The 14,594-nt window shown below is 59.7% G+C and overlaps 1 protein-coding gene across 3 annotated transcripts in view; it reads left to right on the top strand.

Moving 5' to 3' along the window:
- Positions 1 to 14,594, top strand: part of ADCY3 (adenylate cyclase 3) — a 60,164-nt gene that overhangs the window by 33,232 nt on the left and 12,338 nt on the right. For all 3 annotated transcript variants that reach the window (XM_045189211.3, XM_024552518.4, XM_045189212.3), the window contains 6 exons: positions 7,407 to 7,537; positions 8,060 to 8,171; positions 8,299 to 8,426; positions 9,570 to 9,728; positions 10,528 to 10,705; positions 13,218 to 13,346. In XM_045189211.3, coding sequence (XP_045045146.2) covers positions 7,407 to 7,537; positions 8,060 to 8,171; positions 8,299 to 8,426; positions 9,570 to 9,728; positions 10,528 to 10,705; positions 13,218 to 13,346 — 837 coding nt within the window. The remainder of the gene's footprint in view (positions 1 to 7,406; positions 7,538 to 8,059; positions 8,172 to 8,298; positions 8,427 to 9,569; positions 9,729 to 10,527; positions 10,706 to 13,217; positions 13,347 to 14,594) is intronic.

Genomic DNA, 14,594 nt, shown 5'->3' on the forward strand with positions numbered 1-14,594 from the left:
CCCTGGCTGATGTGGCTAGTGGATAGAGCACTGGCCTGCAAATAGAAAGGCGGCCGGTTCGATTCCCAGTCAGGGCACAAACCTGGGTTGCAGGCCAGATCCCCCCTGTAGGGGGCGTGAGAGAGGTAACTGATCAATGCATCTCTCACAGGTTTCTCTCCCTCTCTTTCTTCCTCCCTTCCCCCTAAAAGTAAGTAAATAAAATCATTAAAACAACAACAACAACACTTTAGCCCTGACGTTGGTATGGCTCAGTTGGTTGGGCGTCGTCCTGCAAAGCAAAAGGTCGCCAGTTCAATTCCCAATCAGGGCACATGCCTGGGTTTTGGGCTCAGCCCCCAGTAGTTGGGGTGCATATGAGAGGCAATGGATTAATATTTCTCTTCCTCTCTTTCTTCCTCCCTTCCCCTCTTTCTAAAAATAAATGAAATCTTTAAAAAAACATTTAAAAACTGTTGGACAGTCTATGGGAAGTCTTGTATTGCTGCCTGCCTTGGAAAACGGGAAGACCTGACTCACAGGGCCCAGAGGAGGGTTGCATCCGCATCTGAGCTCCGCCACTCACTTGCCACGTGACCTTGAGCCAATTCCTTATGCCCTTTGAGCCCGTTTCTTTGTCAGAATAAGGTTGTCAGTGTCTGAGAGCCTTTGTGCCACAGGAAGTTAGGGCTCTCTTCTCGGCACTGGGATGCAGCTGTGGTGAGCAGAACAGCTCCTCGTGGTGGGGACAGACACTGAACGGGTGAGGATGAGCTGTGTTAGGGGGTAGGAAGGGCGAAGCAGGGGACGGAGCATAGGGCGTGCTGGCGTGAAGGGAGGTCACTATTGATATCATGTGGCCAGAGAAGGCCTTCTGAGAAGGTGAGATCTGAGCAAGACCTGAAGGCAGCAAGGGTGCGAGCCATGCAGCGTCAGAGAGATGAGCAGTACGTGCAAAGGCCCTGGGGTGTGATCACAGGACAAGGTGGCCAGTGCAGGGGAGCAGAAGTGAGGGGATGAGAGAGAGGGGGGAAGCGAAGCGGTGATGGCGGCCTGACCCTACAGCGCCTTGTAAGGACCTTGGCTCTGCCCTGTAGGAGGTGGGAGCCAGCGGAAGGTTGTAGCTTTTAAACGGATCAGTCCGGCTGCTGGGGGAGGGAAGACAATGGTGGAAGCGGGGAGACCAGTGAGGAGCCGTGCATGTGTGGGAGCGGTAGCGCAGTGAGAGGGGCAGTGGTTCAGGCCGTGATGGAGGGGGTGATGGGGGAGGGAGAGTCTGGATATGTTTTGAAGGCAGAGCCAGCAGGACCTACGGCAGGGCGGGTGGACTGGAGCTTGTTTTGTGCGCCTGCCTGACGGGTTGGAGGGCCCGCATCTGCAGACCTCCCACACCGACCCCCAAAACCCCCACGAGGCTGTGTGCCCCTCCCTGCAGGACAGCGCCTCAGCAGCAGCACACTGAGGAGCTCAGTGAAAGTTGGCGACCTCAGGTGCACTTTGACTGCTTCCACCCAAGGGCGACAGGTGATGTCACTAGCAGGGCCATACAGGAGTCCCAGCCCTGTCCTGCCCTCTCTTCTGCCCCCAGGGCCTTCCCAGAAGCCAGCCAACAGATGCACAGAGAGAAGCACCCAGTAGAAATGCCAGTTTCTGTAGCAACAGCCTCAGCCTGTCAGCCGGTCCCCTGTGTGTCCTGGCCGGCATGGTGGGGAATATGACGATGTACCCAAATTGGCAAAAGCATGGGACAGTAGAACCCAGACGATCTGTCCACATGGATAAGCCACAGTCCTGTGCCCCAGTTAAACATACAGCCTGGGAGAGGTGGGTCCGTGCAGAATGCAGGGAGGGTGTGAACAGGCTGAGGGAAGGCAGAGGAAGGAGGGACCGTCAGTGGCCGAGCTGCGGAGACTCTCAGAAGCGTGTTTGGAGCTGGATTTAAAAAGAACGTGATGGATGTGGATTCTCAGGTGGTTTTTCAAGATGAGAGGGCACCCGGCAAATGTGTGGTGGGAAAACAGAGGGGGAGGCGGAGGTGGGGTGAGTGAGGAGTGAGGCTGGGGGTGGATGCCGGAGAGTGATGACGTGGAGACGAAGTCCTCATCGGAGGACTGTCCTTTGTCCCTCAGGTGGGGAAGGACTGGAATCAGGGACCCACCAGAAAGTGGTTCGGGGCTGGGCTGGCCGGGGGGCCTTGTGGGGTAGGTGGAGAGGAAGGGAAGGTGGGAGTAGCCTTTGGAAGCAGCTCTGGCGAGATTTACCGCCCAGGGGGGCGAGGCAGAGAGAGTGAAGCCAAACCACCCTAGCCTCACAGGTGGCAATTTTGTCTGTTTTACTTGCCCGGGCCCCATTTCTGGGGCAGATGGAGGTGCTGCCCCGGGTCAAGGACAGAAGCAGGCGTGCGCTTCCACTACAGACAGTAGAGCCCGTCCTTTCCCGCCGATGACAGGTGCGACCACAGCATCCTTCTCGACACCCAGCCCCTCCAGGCAGCCGCTGTCTGTCTGTGTCAGCTCACGAGCTGAGCTTAACTGATGCAGTGTCAGACGTGGAGCCCCTAGTCTTATGTGGCTATTTACATCAGCTAAAACGTAAACCCGAAAAATCAGTTCCTCCTTTGCATTAGCGGCAGTGCATGTGCTCAGTAGCCGCATGTGGCTGGTGGCTACCATATTGTACAGTGTGGATTCTAGGACGTTCCCGTGATTGTGCAAAGATCTGTTAGTGCTGTTCTGGAGGCGGACGGCTTGCCCCTTGGGCCTCGGCTCCTGGCTGACAGCTCATTAACTCGCCAAACCTCTAGGGATCGCGGGCGGAGCACTCTTGGGGAGGGCTCAGCTACTGCACACGCGACTTTCTTTGAGCCCAGAGGGCTGTCTCTTGAGCTTGCGTTCACCTTGCCCCACCTCTGGAGATGGCGCAGGAGTCCAGGCAGGTGACCAGAAGTCTCACGTATTCACTGTCCCCTCTTCATCAGCATGCGAGCGCTGGGCCCACCCTGGGTCTGTGGGATTTCGGCTGCCCACGAGGACGTGGCCTGGGGGTGACTGCTCCCTCTCGGAGCCCACCAGCCTGCGACACTCTGGGCACCTTGGCCCGGAGCCTGCGGTCATGTCGGAAGGTTCTGTTGAAAGAGCGCTGGCTTTTGAGTCCCGCCGAGTCCCCCTCCTCTGCACCCCTGCAGGCTGTGCCTGAAGACAGCATGGCATGGCCCCGACACCGGCCACTCCGCTGCGACTTGACTGCCCCGCCAACCGAGCTCTAGGGAGCGATGTCTACCTTTGACCTCCCCAGCATCTAGCTCAAGGACTTGCGCGGATGGCCAGTGACTGTCCTCTGAGTGACTGAAGTTGTGTGGTCCCCTAGTCTGCATGGCGCCTGCCTGCCCCAGAGACAGGCGGCAGCCCTGGAGTTGCCAGGTCTCGCGTGCTGTGACTGTTGGGGCCCTGGTCCCCCAGGGCTGGTGGGCCCGGCCTTCCTCCTCTTCATAGCCCTCCTCCTGCTGCCTCCTCTGCTCAGAGGGTCAGGCCAGGGTGGGCGTCTGGTGGGGTCCAGTGACCTTACGGCTTCCAAGTGGCCTGGAAGCTCCCAAGAATCTGGATAAATCAGGACCGGAGGAGATGTTTGTGGGTCAGCTGTGAGTGTGCTCCCAGCCTGTGAGAGCTTGTGGTGACATGGGTTTGTGTGTGTACATGTACATACAACACACGTGTAGGACGTACACCCTCAGACAGGCAGACCTCACATGGACACACCACACGCACGGCCACCTGGGCACTGCTGGCGCCTGTCTCCTTCCCTCTGCCCCTTTTACAAGGGTGCTGTGGAAACTTAGCTGCTCGTCAGCCAAGCTCCTTTCCCCAAATCCCTGTGGCCCCTGGGCTGTAACTAACTCCCAAACACCTCCCCAGCGTGTCGGCTGCAACAGCCCGGGGGCCCCTGGGAACAGGGAGGGCCTCCTTCCTCGGGCCCAGTCCTGAGCCTGGCGTGAGTCATGGCTGAGAAGGGGCTTGATTGCTTCCTTCCCAGGGCCTGGCTGTGGCCACGCTGACACTGTCCTGGCCCGGGCCTCACAGTGCTCAGGAGGGAGGGCTCAGCAAGTAGCTGTCCACCGATGAGGGGCTCCCAACCCAGGGGACCAGGCGGCCGAGCACCCTGCCCCCCACCCCCTGCCACAACCAGTCTCCCACCCTGCCCCGGGTCTGCTCACCCCCCTGGCAGGCCTGGAGGGCTTCTCCCCAGGGTCTGGGCAGTTTTTCTTCCACCCAGAGAGCCCACGGGAGGCTTTCAGGCTTTCTTCCTCTTTTAGACCTCGCTTGGTCCTTTTCCCAGGGAGGGTCAGGGTAGGATAACCATCAAAGCCTGTGGGGCCAGCAGAGGCTGGAGAAGCAGAGTACCCGCCCTCTTCCTCTCGTGGAGCCCAGCGTGACCTGGGGCGCTGGGCTGGAACCCCGTGCTGTGGGCCAGCCTGCCACCCTGTGGTGACTCCCTCCTGTGGCCTTCTCACGCACCCTGTGGCGGGATCCGAGGCCACCGCCTGTCAGGGCAGCACAGGCTTTGTTTGAACTGTGCTGACTTTTAGCAAATTCCTCCTCTGGAAGCCACAGTCTGTTCCCCAGCAGCTTTCTCTCATGGGGCCTCCAGAGCAAGGCTCACCCCTGTTCCATACAGCAGCTGCCCTCAGACTTGAAGACTTGTCTGTGATGCTTTCCAGGCCTCAGCCGCCCGGCCTCAGGCTCTGCACCGCGTGGCGGGTCCCTGACCAAGGCCCAGGTGCTCTGTGTCCTTGGCGGGAAGCAGCCAGCGGGTCTGCCACCTCCTCGTTCAGAACCCTTCTGTTACAGACCAAGGGCCTTGCCTGCTGGGGTGCCACTTCATGCTGTGAATTTATTTAAGGTCTAGTAGCATCTTAAATGGTTATTAGACTATTTTATCTCCGGTCTTGATACTCTGTGCCTCTCCCATTCTGTTCTCTGCAAGTTGATTTGTGGGACTTGAGTAGAGATCGCTACATTTACCCTCCTGAGTTCCATCCTGTATTCCAGGCTCAGGTCAGTGAGGTCAAGATTAGCTTTCAGGTTGCGCAATCTTCCTCCAAAGGGCCTGTCACACTTTGATGAACCATTTGCTGGCCACTTGGGCCACTTGCAGTATTTTTCCACAAGCATAAGTCATGCTGCCACGAAGCTCCTCTTGCACATGTATCTTTTTACTTCTTTTGGAGTATTTCTGTTGGACAAATTCCCAGAAGAGCCATTAATGGGTCAGAGGCTTAGAACAGTCTTAGGACTCCCAAAACTTAGAGCAACTGCTATTTTGGGAAGAGTGGGCTCTGCCTTAATGCTGTGGAGACCAAGGCACATCCCGCGGCTCTGGGCTCCTGCGAGGCTCGGCTACCCTGGTGGGCCCTCCCCTCCACCCCTGCAACCCCTGCAGTACCCAGGGGACAAGTGCACCGGGATCTCGGCCTCCTTCCCCTCCAAGAACACGTGTGTGACGTTGGGGCCTTTAACCCGGACCCTGAGAATGGAAGTCAGGGGTCCTCTGTGTGTAGATGAGCATTCTTCTGGAAGGCCCGTAGCTGACATCCCACACTCCTGAAAGGGATCCAGGAAAGGGTTTAGGGTCTCTGCCATGTACGGGCAGAGAATGTCCACACCGAGAGACACGCCAGTAAAGTGGGCGTAGGTGAGGAGGGGGGATGCGCACACCTGGGCAGGGCGGGGGTGGCACGAGAGCGAGGTGGTTGTCAGAGGGTGTGGGTGGGGAGGTGAGGAAGGGCCTGTCCACACTGAGGGGGTGTGGGGAGGGCCGGGGAGGAGAGCAGGAGGAACATGGGACCAGAAAGGCAGGTCAGGTCGGTGGTACAGTTAGAAGGGCCTTGGGTGCTCTGTTGAAGAGTTGTGGGTAGAGAGCCACCCACGGGTGCTGGGCACAGGGGTGACACAGCTCAGAGGTGGGTCAGAAGCCATGGAGAAGGTGAACTGAAGAGGAGGAGGGGCAGTGTGGCTGTTACAAAAATCCTGCAGTTGTGACATGGTCTGGCCCTGCAGGGCAGCTGGCAGGGGTGGGGGCGACCCCTCCTTCACTGCCCACTTGGTCACTTTCCTCCCTTTGGCTTCCACCTTGTAGAAAGTTCTTTCCTGTTGAGTCCCTTGGCAGCTGCCTTGTTTGCTCCTTTCCCATGTCACACTGCTCGTCCTTCCTTCTGTGTGCACCTCCTCCTTGTTTAAAACCTGCTTTTCCACAGTGACTTCAGGTGGACTCCGCCTGCCCAACACCTGAAGGTTGGCTGTAGCTTTCCGTAAACCACAGCCGGTGGCCCTACTTTACAACCACGGCTTCTTTCTGGTTTTTCTGATGACTTTATGCTTTCAGTTCGTTTATGCTCTTGAAAAAAGTTACGGAAATGTATATAATGCAAAAAGTGGCAGTTCCCCACACCCTGCCCACAAAGCGAGGCTCCAGGCCTGTGTTCTGGGCGTCCGCACTGTTCTGGACGTTTCCGCTGTTGCCTTTGTCCTGCTCTGGCTGACAGTCTTGGAGCCCGGGTCCTCCTGGGAGGAGGCAGCACAGGCCACTCCCGAGGGGGCCTGGCTTGTTTTCAGGGACCCTGGGACTGTGGCCGGGGCATGGAGCACCTCACTCGACCTGACTGGGAGCCAGAGGTTCCTGCCCCAGTCACCATGCTCACTGCTGCCTCCTGCTGCCCTTCTCCCCTGGGGACCCCAGCAGCTCTGCCCCGAGGCCACTGTGAGAGCTGGCTGTGCTGGGTCTCCGGCTTTGAAGATCCCCCTGGAGGCTCAGCTCCTTCCCCACCTGAGAGCTCTCTCCACCGCTCTGTTCTGCAGACCGTCCTGGGGGAATGGGGAGGGGCTGCCCTATAACAGATCTGGTTTCTATTGGGAGCTGAGGCCCCAGCCCTCTGCCTGGTGGGGAGACGGGGGTTCAACACCAGATCAATCCTTGGGGACCTGTGTCTGCCCACCCAGAGGAAAGTAGAGCCTCCACATCTGGGTGCTCCCGCCATGAGTCTCGAGACTCAGAGTGCACAGTGCAGGAGCAGAGGAGGGCAGGGCCCACAGAGGGCCTGTCCCACGTCCTGTGACCGGAGGAAGCCTCGGTGGCACAGAGCCAAGCTGGGACTCCTTCCTGGGCTCCCGACTCCCGTCAGTACTCTTGAAGGTGCTCGGGGCACAACCTGAGCCTGCTCAGTGTGAGGAGATGCCTGTCCTGGGCCTTCGGCTGCTTCCAAATGCGGGGTCTGTGCTCTGCACCCCTGTGGGGGTGGGGGCAGTGGGTTCCGGGCTGACATCTGTGGCCAGGACCAGTGTTTCCTCCCGGAAGTATCTGAACCTGCCCCTGGAAGATCACAGGTCAGATCCCGTGTTCCCCACTAACCCTGTCCCCACCCCTGCCCCCCACAGGAGAACCTTATGCTTTCCATCCTGCCCAAGCACGTGGCCGACGAGATGCTAAAGGACATGAAGAAGGACGAGAGCCAGAAGGACCAGCAGCAGTTCAACACCATGTACATGTACCGCCATGAGAACGTCAGGTGCGCCGGCCCCGGGCATGGGCTCCAAGAGCAGGACAGGGTAGGGCTCTGTGGGGTCAGCAAGCACTGAAGATCTGAGGGTCTCCCCCTGGACCAGAAGCAAGGCCACCCCTACAGTGTGAGCCCCAGTGACGGCATGGGGGCTGCGGCGTGGTTTAGGCTCTGCGGTCCAACCCCGTCGCTGCACCAGCATCACCCAGGGCTGGGAAGTGACATCCATGAGGCCGCCCAGACGTTCAGGGCAACACTGGGGCTTGGAGCCATGCCCCTGCCAGGGAGATGCCTTCATCCTGGGGCTGGAGTGAGGCAGCACGGGGAGGGGGCCCCGTAGAAGGAAGTCCACAAGGATAAGCCAAATGCTAGAGCCCCAGATTCACCCACCAAGGTGCCAGAGACTGCTCTGGGGCTTGAGCAAGACCTGCTGCCCCCGATGACCCTGGCTGCCGTGGGTTGGGAGTGGAGCTGGCTGTGGCATCAAGAGTGTGGCCCGAGCCTCACCGCGGTGGCCTCCCTCCTCTGCAGCATCCTCTTCGCGGACATCGTGGGCTTCACCCAGCTGTCTTCGACCTGCAGCGCCCAGGAGCTCGTGAAGCTGCTCAATGAGCTCTTCGCCCGCTTCGACAAGCTGGCGGCTGTGAGTGCCCTCGCGGCCTGTGCCCGGCTCCCGGGGACTCCTCCCACCCGCCCCGCCTTGGCTCTCCGCGTCACGCCTCCCCACTGAGGGGGAGCCTGTGGTCACAGCCCGTGCCTTGCACTTTCAGAAATACCACCAGCTGCGGATTAAGATCCTGGGTGACTGTTACTACTGTATCTGCGGCCTGCCGGACTACCGGGAGGACCATGCCGTCTGCTCCATCCTCATGGGGCTCGCCATGGTGGAAGCCATCTCGTGAGTGTGGGGCCCCTGTGAGGGAGTGGATGCCTGGCCCCATGGGAGAAGCAGGCCATCTGTGCAGATCTGTCATGGTGGCCCAGGCCCCCCAGGCCCTCTTACAGGGATCTGTTCAGGTGCAACACGCAGGAGGTGGTGATGCTACCTGGGACATAGATTAGGCTGGCAGGTCACTTGGTCCCCAGCTCTGGGAAGCTGCGTGGTGACTGAGCTTCCAGACAGCTGAGAGGAGCGATAAGACTCCACAGCCTCTGAGAGGTGCTTTTCCAGCCGCAGTCCCCACTGTTTTTCTCCTCGAAGTCGCAGTTGTACGGGGCTCACACAGCACCTCACCTTTGCGGGCCGTTCCTCCCGGGCGTTGCCCACCTCTTCTCTCGGTGTTTTCACACTATGACCCCCAAGGCAGGCTGGCGCAGGGATCACCATGCCCGTCTCCTGGAGTAGAAAGCCAGTGTACGGCAGGGATGTGGCTACTGAGGTCCCCGGATGTATGGGGTGGGATGTATGGGGTGACCGTGACGAGCTGGAACCCTGGCCTCCGAGCTCCCAGCCACAGGTCCTACCTCCAGCCCCAGGGGCCATGGGGATGGTGAGCTCTGCCTCCCCTCACCTTCTCCATGGCCCGGCCCGCACTGCTTGGAGACCCTCGCCCGTGGTGGTCCCTGCTATCCCCTCAAGGCCTCCGGTGGGCGCTCCCTCCAGCAGTGGCCTGGAAGCAAAGGCTGCCTTCGCCAGAGGTGGTCATTCAGGATTAGAGACTCATCTCCACTCGTCAGGTCCCTGTCGAAGTGCTGATCCTGTTTGTCTCTTCCTGGAGTGCCCGGCAAGGAGCGGTGCCCTTGGCACACGCAGCACCTAGCACAGTGCCGGGCACAGCCTGGATGCTCAGTGGAATGTCACCTGCATGATTAACAAACGGGCGATGAGAAGAGAGTGCCTGGAGGTCCCTCAGGGGAAGAGGGCCGGGGCGGTCACTCTGCGTGCTCAGCGCGAAGGCAGGCAGAAAGCCGGGGGCTCCCAGCTGGCCCCCTTGGCCCAGAGGGGAAGAAAGCCTGCGTGGGGTCCCTCCTGCAGGGCCGGGGGGCTGGCACCTTGTGGCAGGCATGCCCCAACCCCTCCTCCTTCCTGTGTGCCTGGCAGGTATGTGCGGGAGAAGACGAAGACCGGGGTAGACATGCGTGTGGGGGTGCACACGGGCACTGTGCTGGGGGGCGTCCTGGGCCAGAAGCGTTGGCAGTATGACGTGTGGTCTACCGATGTCACTGTGGCCAACAAGATGGAGGCTGGTGGCGTCCCCGGGTGAGTGTTCCTTCCGTGGTCAGGTGAGGGGTGGGCAGTGGGCAGGTGAGGGAGGGGACATCCCATTCACCTCTCAGGGCTGTGGCCCAAACAAGGGACACAGGGCCTTAGAGAAGGACCCCTTCCCCCCAGTAGCAGTGTCCTCCTGGGGGTGCCTTCCTCCTTGGTATGAGGTTGGCTGTGGCGTCTCCTGCCTGGACCTCTGCAGCCACCTGTCCTCTGGTCCCCTTTACTCACTGTGGGGCGGCCCGGGCTCTGATGTCATCACATTTGTATGCCCAATCTCCCCAAAGGACGGTATCACTAGTGACGGTCCCCAGCAGGCCTGGAGGTGGTGGTGTGTGCTCACCGTGCACCTGAGCTCTGGTATAGAGTTGGCCAGGCCAGGGCCTGCCCTCAGGGAGGACGGGCTGGGGACACGGTGGTGCCTTCCCCACGTGGGTCAGGGAGCTCCCCTCAAGGGCAGCCGCGAGTCTTTCCCTGAGTGGTGACTCCCCAGAAATGGGCTTGTTGCCCTCTGCAAGCAGGTTCTGCAACTGAGGATCCTGCCGGATGGGTAATAATCGGACCCTCTGGCTTCGGGGTTCAGGCAGACCTCTGTATTCCCTGCTCTCATTCGGTGCCGTCAGCGGCCTGCGAGGACAGAACTCTATCCTGTCCCACACTGAGGCTGAGAGACGAGGGGCAGGTGCCCACTGCCCACCCAGGCCTTCCTAGTGTCTGCTCCCGGGGCGCACCGCCCCCCCCCCCCCACGTGGCCCCGCCCACGGGCTCTGCTGAGGCCTCCTGCACCGCGCAGGCGCGTGCACATCTCCCAGAGCACCATGGACTGCCTGAAGGGGGAGTTCGACGTGGAGCCCGGCGAGGGCGGCAGCCGCTGCGATTACCTGGAGGAGAAGGGCATCGAAACCTACCTCATCATCGCGTCCAAGCCAGAGGTGAAGAAAAGCGCCACCCAAAACGGCCTCAATGGCTCGGTGAGTCCCAGCACCCCCGCCCTGGGGGGCGGGCAGGAGGGGCTACAGGAGCCGGTGCAGAGGAGTCGGCAGGGCGTGCGCGAGCCCAGACGGAGTCCCACGGAGCAGGGGACCAGAGGGAGCCTCCTTACGGAGGGCAAGCCGGCATATGGGGCGGACAGTGCCTGTCTTTCCTGGCAAGTGGGAAATCGGGTGACAGCCCTGTGTCCTGCCCCCCAAGGTGTGTCGGTGGCGCTCAGGAGAGCAGCTGAGGGCCCCCTGCGTGGAGGAAGCAGCTGAAGCCACCAGGGTGACGTGGGCGCCGAGGGAGGGAGCACTGAGCAGAGGGCAGGGAGGCCGTGGGCTGGGACTGGTCCTGGAGCAGAGGGGGACCACTGTCCCCTCCTCCAACACCCCAGCCGGCCTCTCCTCTCAGTGTTAGTCTCTATGCGTGTGAAGGCGGAAGCCGTGGCATTTCACGGTTTTAATCCTCCGTCTCTGATCACGAGGAAGGCTGGACGCTTGCAGTGTGGCTGTTAGCCAGGTGGTCTTCTTCGGAGATGGGCACACTCACATGCTCCCTGAGAGCGTGCCCTCTCTGATTGCTAGGGGCTCTTCGCTGTGAGAGAAGCGAGCTCGCTGTCACACGTGGCGTTGGCCAGATACCTATCGGGCACCCCTGCCTGCCCGCGTGGTGGGCCGATTCCCACCGTCTTCACCCCAGCGCCGTGTGTGGGGACGGAGACAGCCTGCCGCGACTCCCAGGAGCTCACGTGGGTGGTTGGCTTCTCCATGGTTTGGGGGGGTCTGCAGGTAACGGCGGACGGGGAAGAGGCGAGGTTCACATCGCTGGGCCCGCTCTGCTGTCACAGCAGTGACGCCGTGTAAGCGACACAGGGAGGGTGACAGGGAGAAGAGAAGTGACCAGAGTGGCTGTTCTGCAGTCACAGGCACGCACACCGTTCCGGTTGCAGAACTCTCTCCGTGGGGTGTAGTTGAGGGAGGTGACCGAGGAGGAGGAGAGAATGAGCAGGTGTCTCCCACCTGCACTAACCCGTCAGTCTCGCCAGTCTCGGCGTCGGAAATGCCCCCCACAACTCCCAAGTTTGGGTCACGGCCCAGCCGGGCTCCCTGCACTCAGCTGGCAGGTGCAAAGCTGAGCGCCCCCGCCTCTCCCCGCCTCCGCCCTCCTCATCTCAGGCAGTGGCTACACCATCCTCCAACAGCTCAGACAAAGCTTTGAACACACCTTGACCCTTCCTCTACCACCCACGAGCAAGTTCTGTTGGCCCTTCTTGCAACTCAGAGCTTTACCCTCCCACCCCCACAGCCCGTGGCTCCCGCCTCCGTCCCAGCCACTGTTGCCTTGTGGGGATTCCTGTGGTCGAACCCCAACCAGTCGCCCTGCTCCTGCCCTTGCCCCCACCCCCTCTCCTTTCTCAGCCCAGCAGTCAAGGTGACCCTAATGAAGTGTTAAACGAAGCCACGTCACTCCCGTGCCCAGAACCCTCCACTGGTCTCCCGTCTCAGAGGGACAGCCCCCCCCACCCCCAGGCCCTCACTGTCCTGCCCCCTCACTCACCTGCCCGGCAGGCCGGCCATGGGGCTGTTGCTCAGGTACTCCAGGTGCACGCCGGTTCCAGGGCCTTTGCTCCAGCTGCTCCCTCTTCCTGGAACCCCCACCCCTAGACGGCTGCTCGATTTGTTCCTTCAGGTCTCCCCAACCTGCTCTTGATAGTCGCACCCCTCACCATCGCCATGCCCCCCCTTTCTGACTGACTTTCTCCAGAGCTTGCTCGTGCTCTCCTCACGCACTGAGGTCACATGGGATTAAAACTTTACTTGTGTACGTGTCTTGCTGTCGGCCTTTCCTCACTGGCATGTGTGCTCTCGAGGTCAGGGAGTTTGGTCTGTGTCCCCAGGAGTTAGATCAGTTCCTGTCACATAGTAGGTGCTCCGTACTTATTAAGTGAATGAATGAATGGATGAATGAATGAATGGATGAATGAATGAATGAGTGATTGCCCTGTGTGACTGTGTTTAACTTATTCTGTCAAGGAAAAATACTGTTTTAGAAGTAGGAATGGGGCCCTACTTGGTGTGGCTCAGTGGATCGAGTGCCGCCCTGCAAACCGAAAGGTCACTGGCTCAGTTCCCAGTCAGGGCATGTGTCTGGGTTGTGGCTAGCTCCCCATCTGGGGGCGTGCGAGAGGCAAATGACTGATGCTTCTCTCACGCATTGTTATCTCCCTCCCTTCCCCTCTCTCTGAAAATAAATAAAATCTTTAAAGTTTTTTTAAAAATTAAAGTAGGAATGGGAATACTCAATTTTAGTACTAGAAATTAATACTAGAAAATTACAGCATTTAAAAATTAATGTTCTAAAGGGGGAATTGAGTAGTGCAATTTCCAAGCCTACGAGACTTCTGAACTCTAGTGAGGAGATTCCAGACTGAGAGTAGATGAACCACAGGACGGGGGTGGGCAGCTGGCAGTGTCTGGGGTCCCAGATGGCCACTCCTTCCCACTGCAGGCCCTGCCAAATGGAGCGCCACCTTCCTCAAAGCCCAGCTCCCCTGCCCTCATTGAGACCAAGGAGCCCAACGGGAGCATTCACACCAGCGGTTCCACGCTGGAGGAGCCGGAGGAGCAGGACGCCCCGGTACGTGCGGGGCTGAGGGCCGGGATGTGGGTGGGGAGGCAGACACTGCCACAGTAAGGGTCCTGTGCTCAGAGCAGGGAAGCTGGCCCCCAGCCTGGGCTCTGCTCCTGTTTAGCAGTGTAACCCTAGCAGGTCACCTCCCCCAGACCCCCGCCCCACGTCTCCTGGAGTGGGGGGTGACGTTGAAAGAGGTGCTCACCTCCGAGGCCTTGCCTAGCCCTGCTGTCCCAGAGTCCTGTAGCTATGAGGGCAGTGAGATGGACACTCCTACAGGACCCACGGTGGTTTTGGAAGTGAGACTTCAGGGCTGAGCTCCCCTCTGGCTAGGTCCGCACTCCACAGGTCTCATGCCCACATGTGGGATTTCTAAAGGAATTAACATGCCGTGTCCCCGAGGCCAGGGTCCACCTGGGCACGCATCCAGGGTCTGGCCATTACTAAGGCCGTTACTAAGCTTCCCGATGGAGTCACTGATGGGGGCAACTGCTCAGAGACCAAGTCTGCCTCACCGAGGCTGCTGTGTCACTGCAGGGCTCGGAGCTGACTCGGTCCCTTGACAGCAGGTGCTGGAGGACAAGAAGGGAGACAGGGCTGTGAGGAAACGGGGTTTTTCCTGAGCCCCACAACATTCAGTCATTGTTCCCGGCCGTGATCTCTTGACAGAAAGTGGACATAAGATCCGATGTAACTCCCTGACACGGATGCAGAATTTTAGCATGCTGTGGTTTTTCTCTACATAGCCAGTGTCACAGGATGTGCCTCAGGGACAGAGGTCCTCGGTGCTGGGACAGACCATCTGCTCATTTCACAGAGAAGGAAATTGGGGCTGGGGAGGAGTGGATTACACGGGGTCAAACTGCGGGGGCCCTGAGCTCAAGACTGGAATCTTGGTCCTGGCTCCCAGGTGCACGCAGGGCCCGCACAGGCCCTCCACATGCCCAGTCTCGGAGCTTGTTTGGAGTGACGGCTGCGTGGTCAGTCTGGATTCACGTTTCTGGAGTTAATGCTTTTCCTTTGTGCCCGGGAATAAAGATGGCAGTGGGCACCCCAGCCCCACCACCCCACTAGGGACAAGGACATTCCCTTCTCTCCCACCACTTCCTCCTCCGAATGAACCGCAAGTGCTAGGTTTGGGGGTCACACACATCCCTGTGGATGCTGATGTGTGTGGCTGTGACACCCCCAGCCTTGTAGCAGAAGTTCAGTCATCACCAGTCCCAGGTCTCCTGTGTGGGAGCCAGGTGACCG

This window comes from Desmodus rotundus, chromosome 5 (genome assembly GCF_022682495.2).
Source record: "Desmodus rotundus isolate HL8 chromosome 5, HLdesRot8A.1, whole genome shotgun sequence".
NCBI classification, from domain to species: Eukaryota; Metazoa; Chordata; class Mammalia; order Chiroptera; family Phyllostomidae; genus Desmodus; species Desmodus rotundus.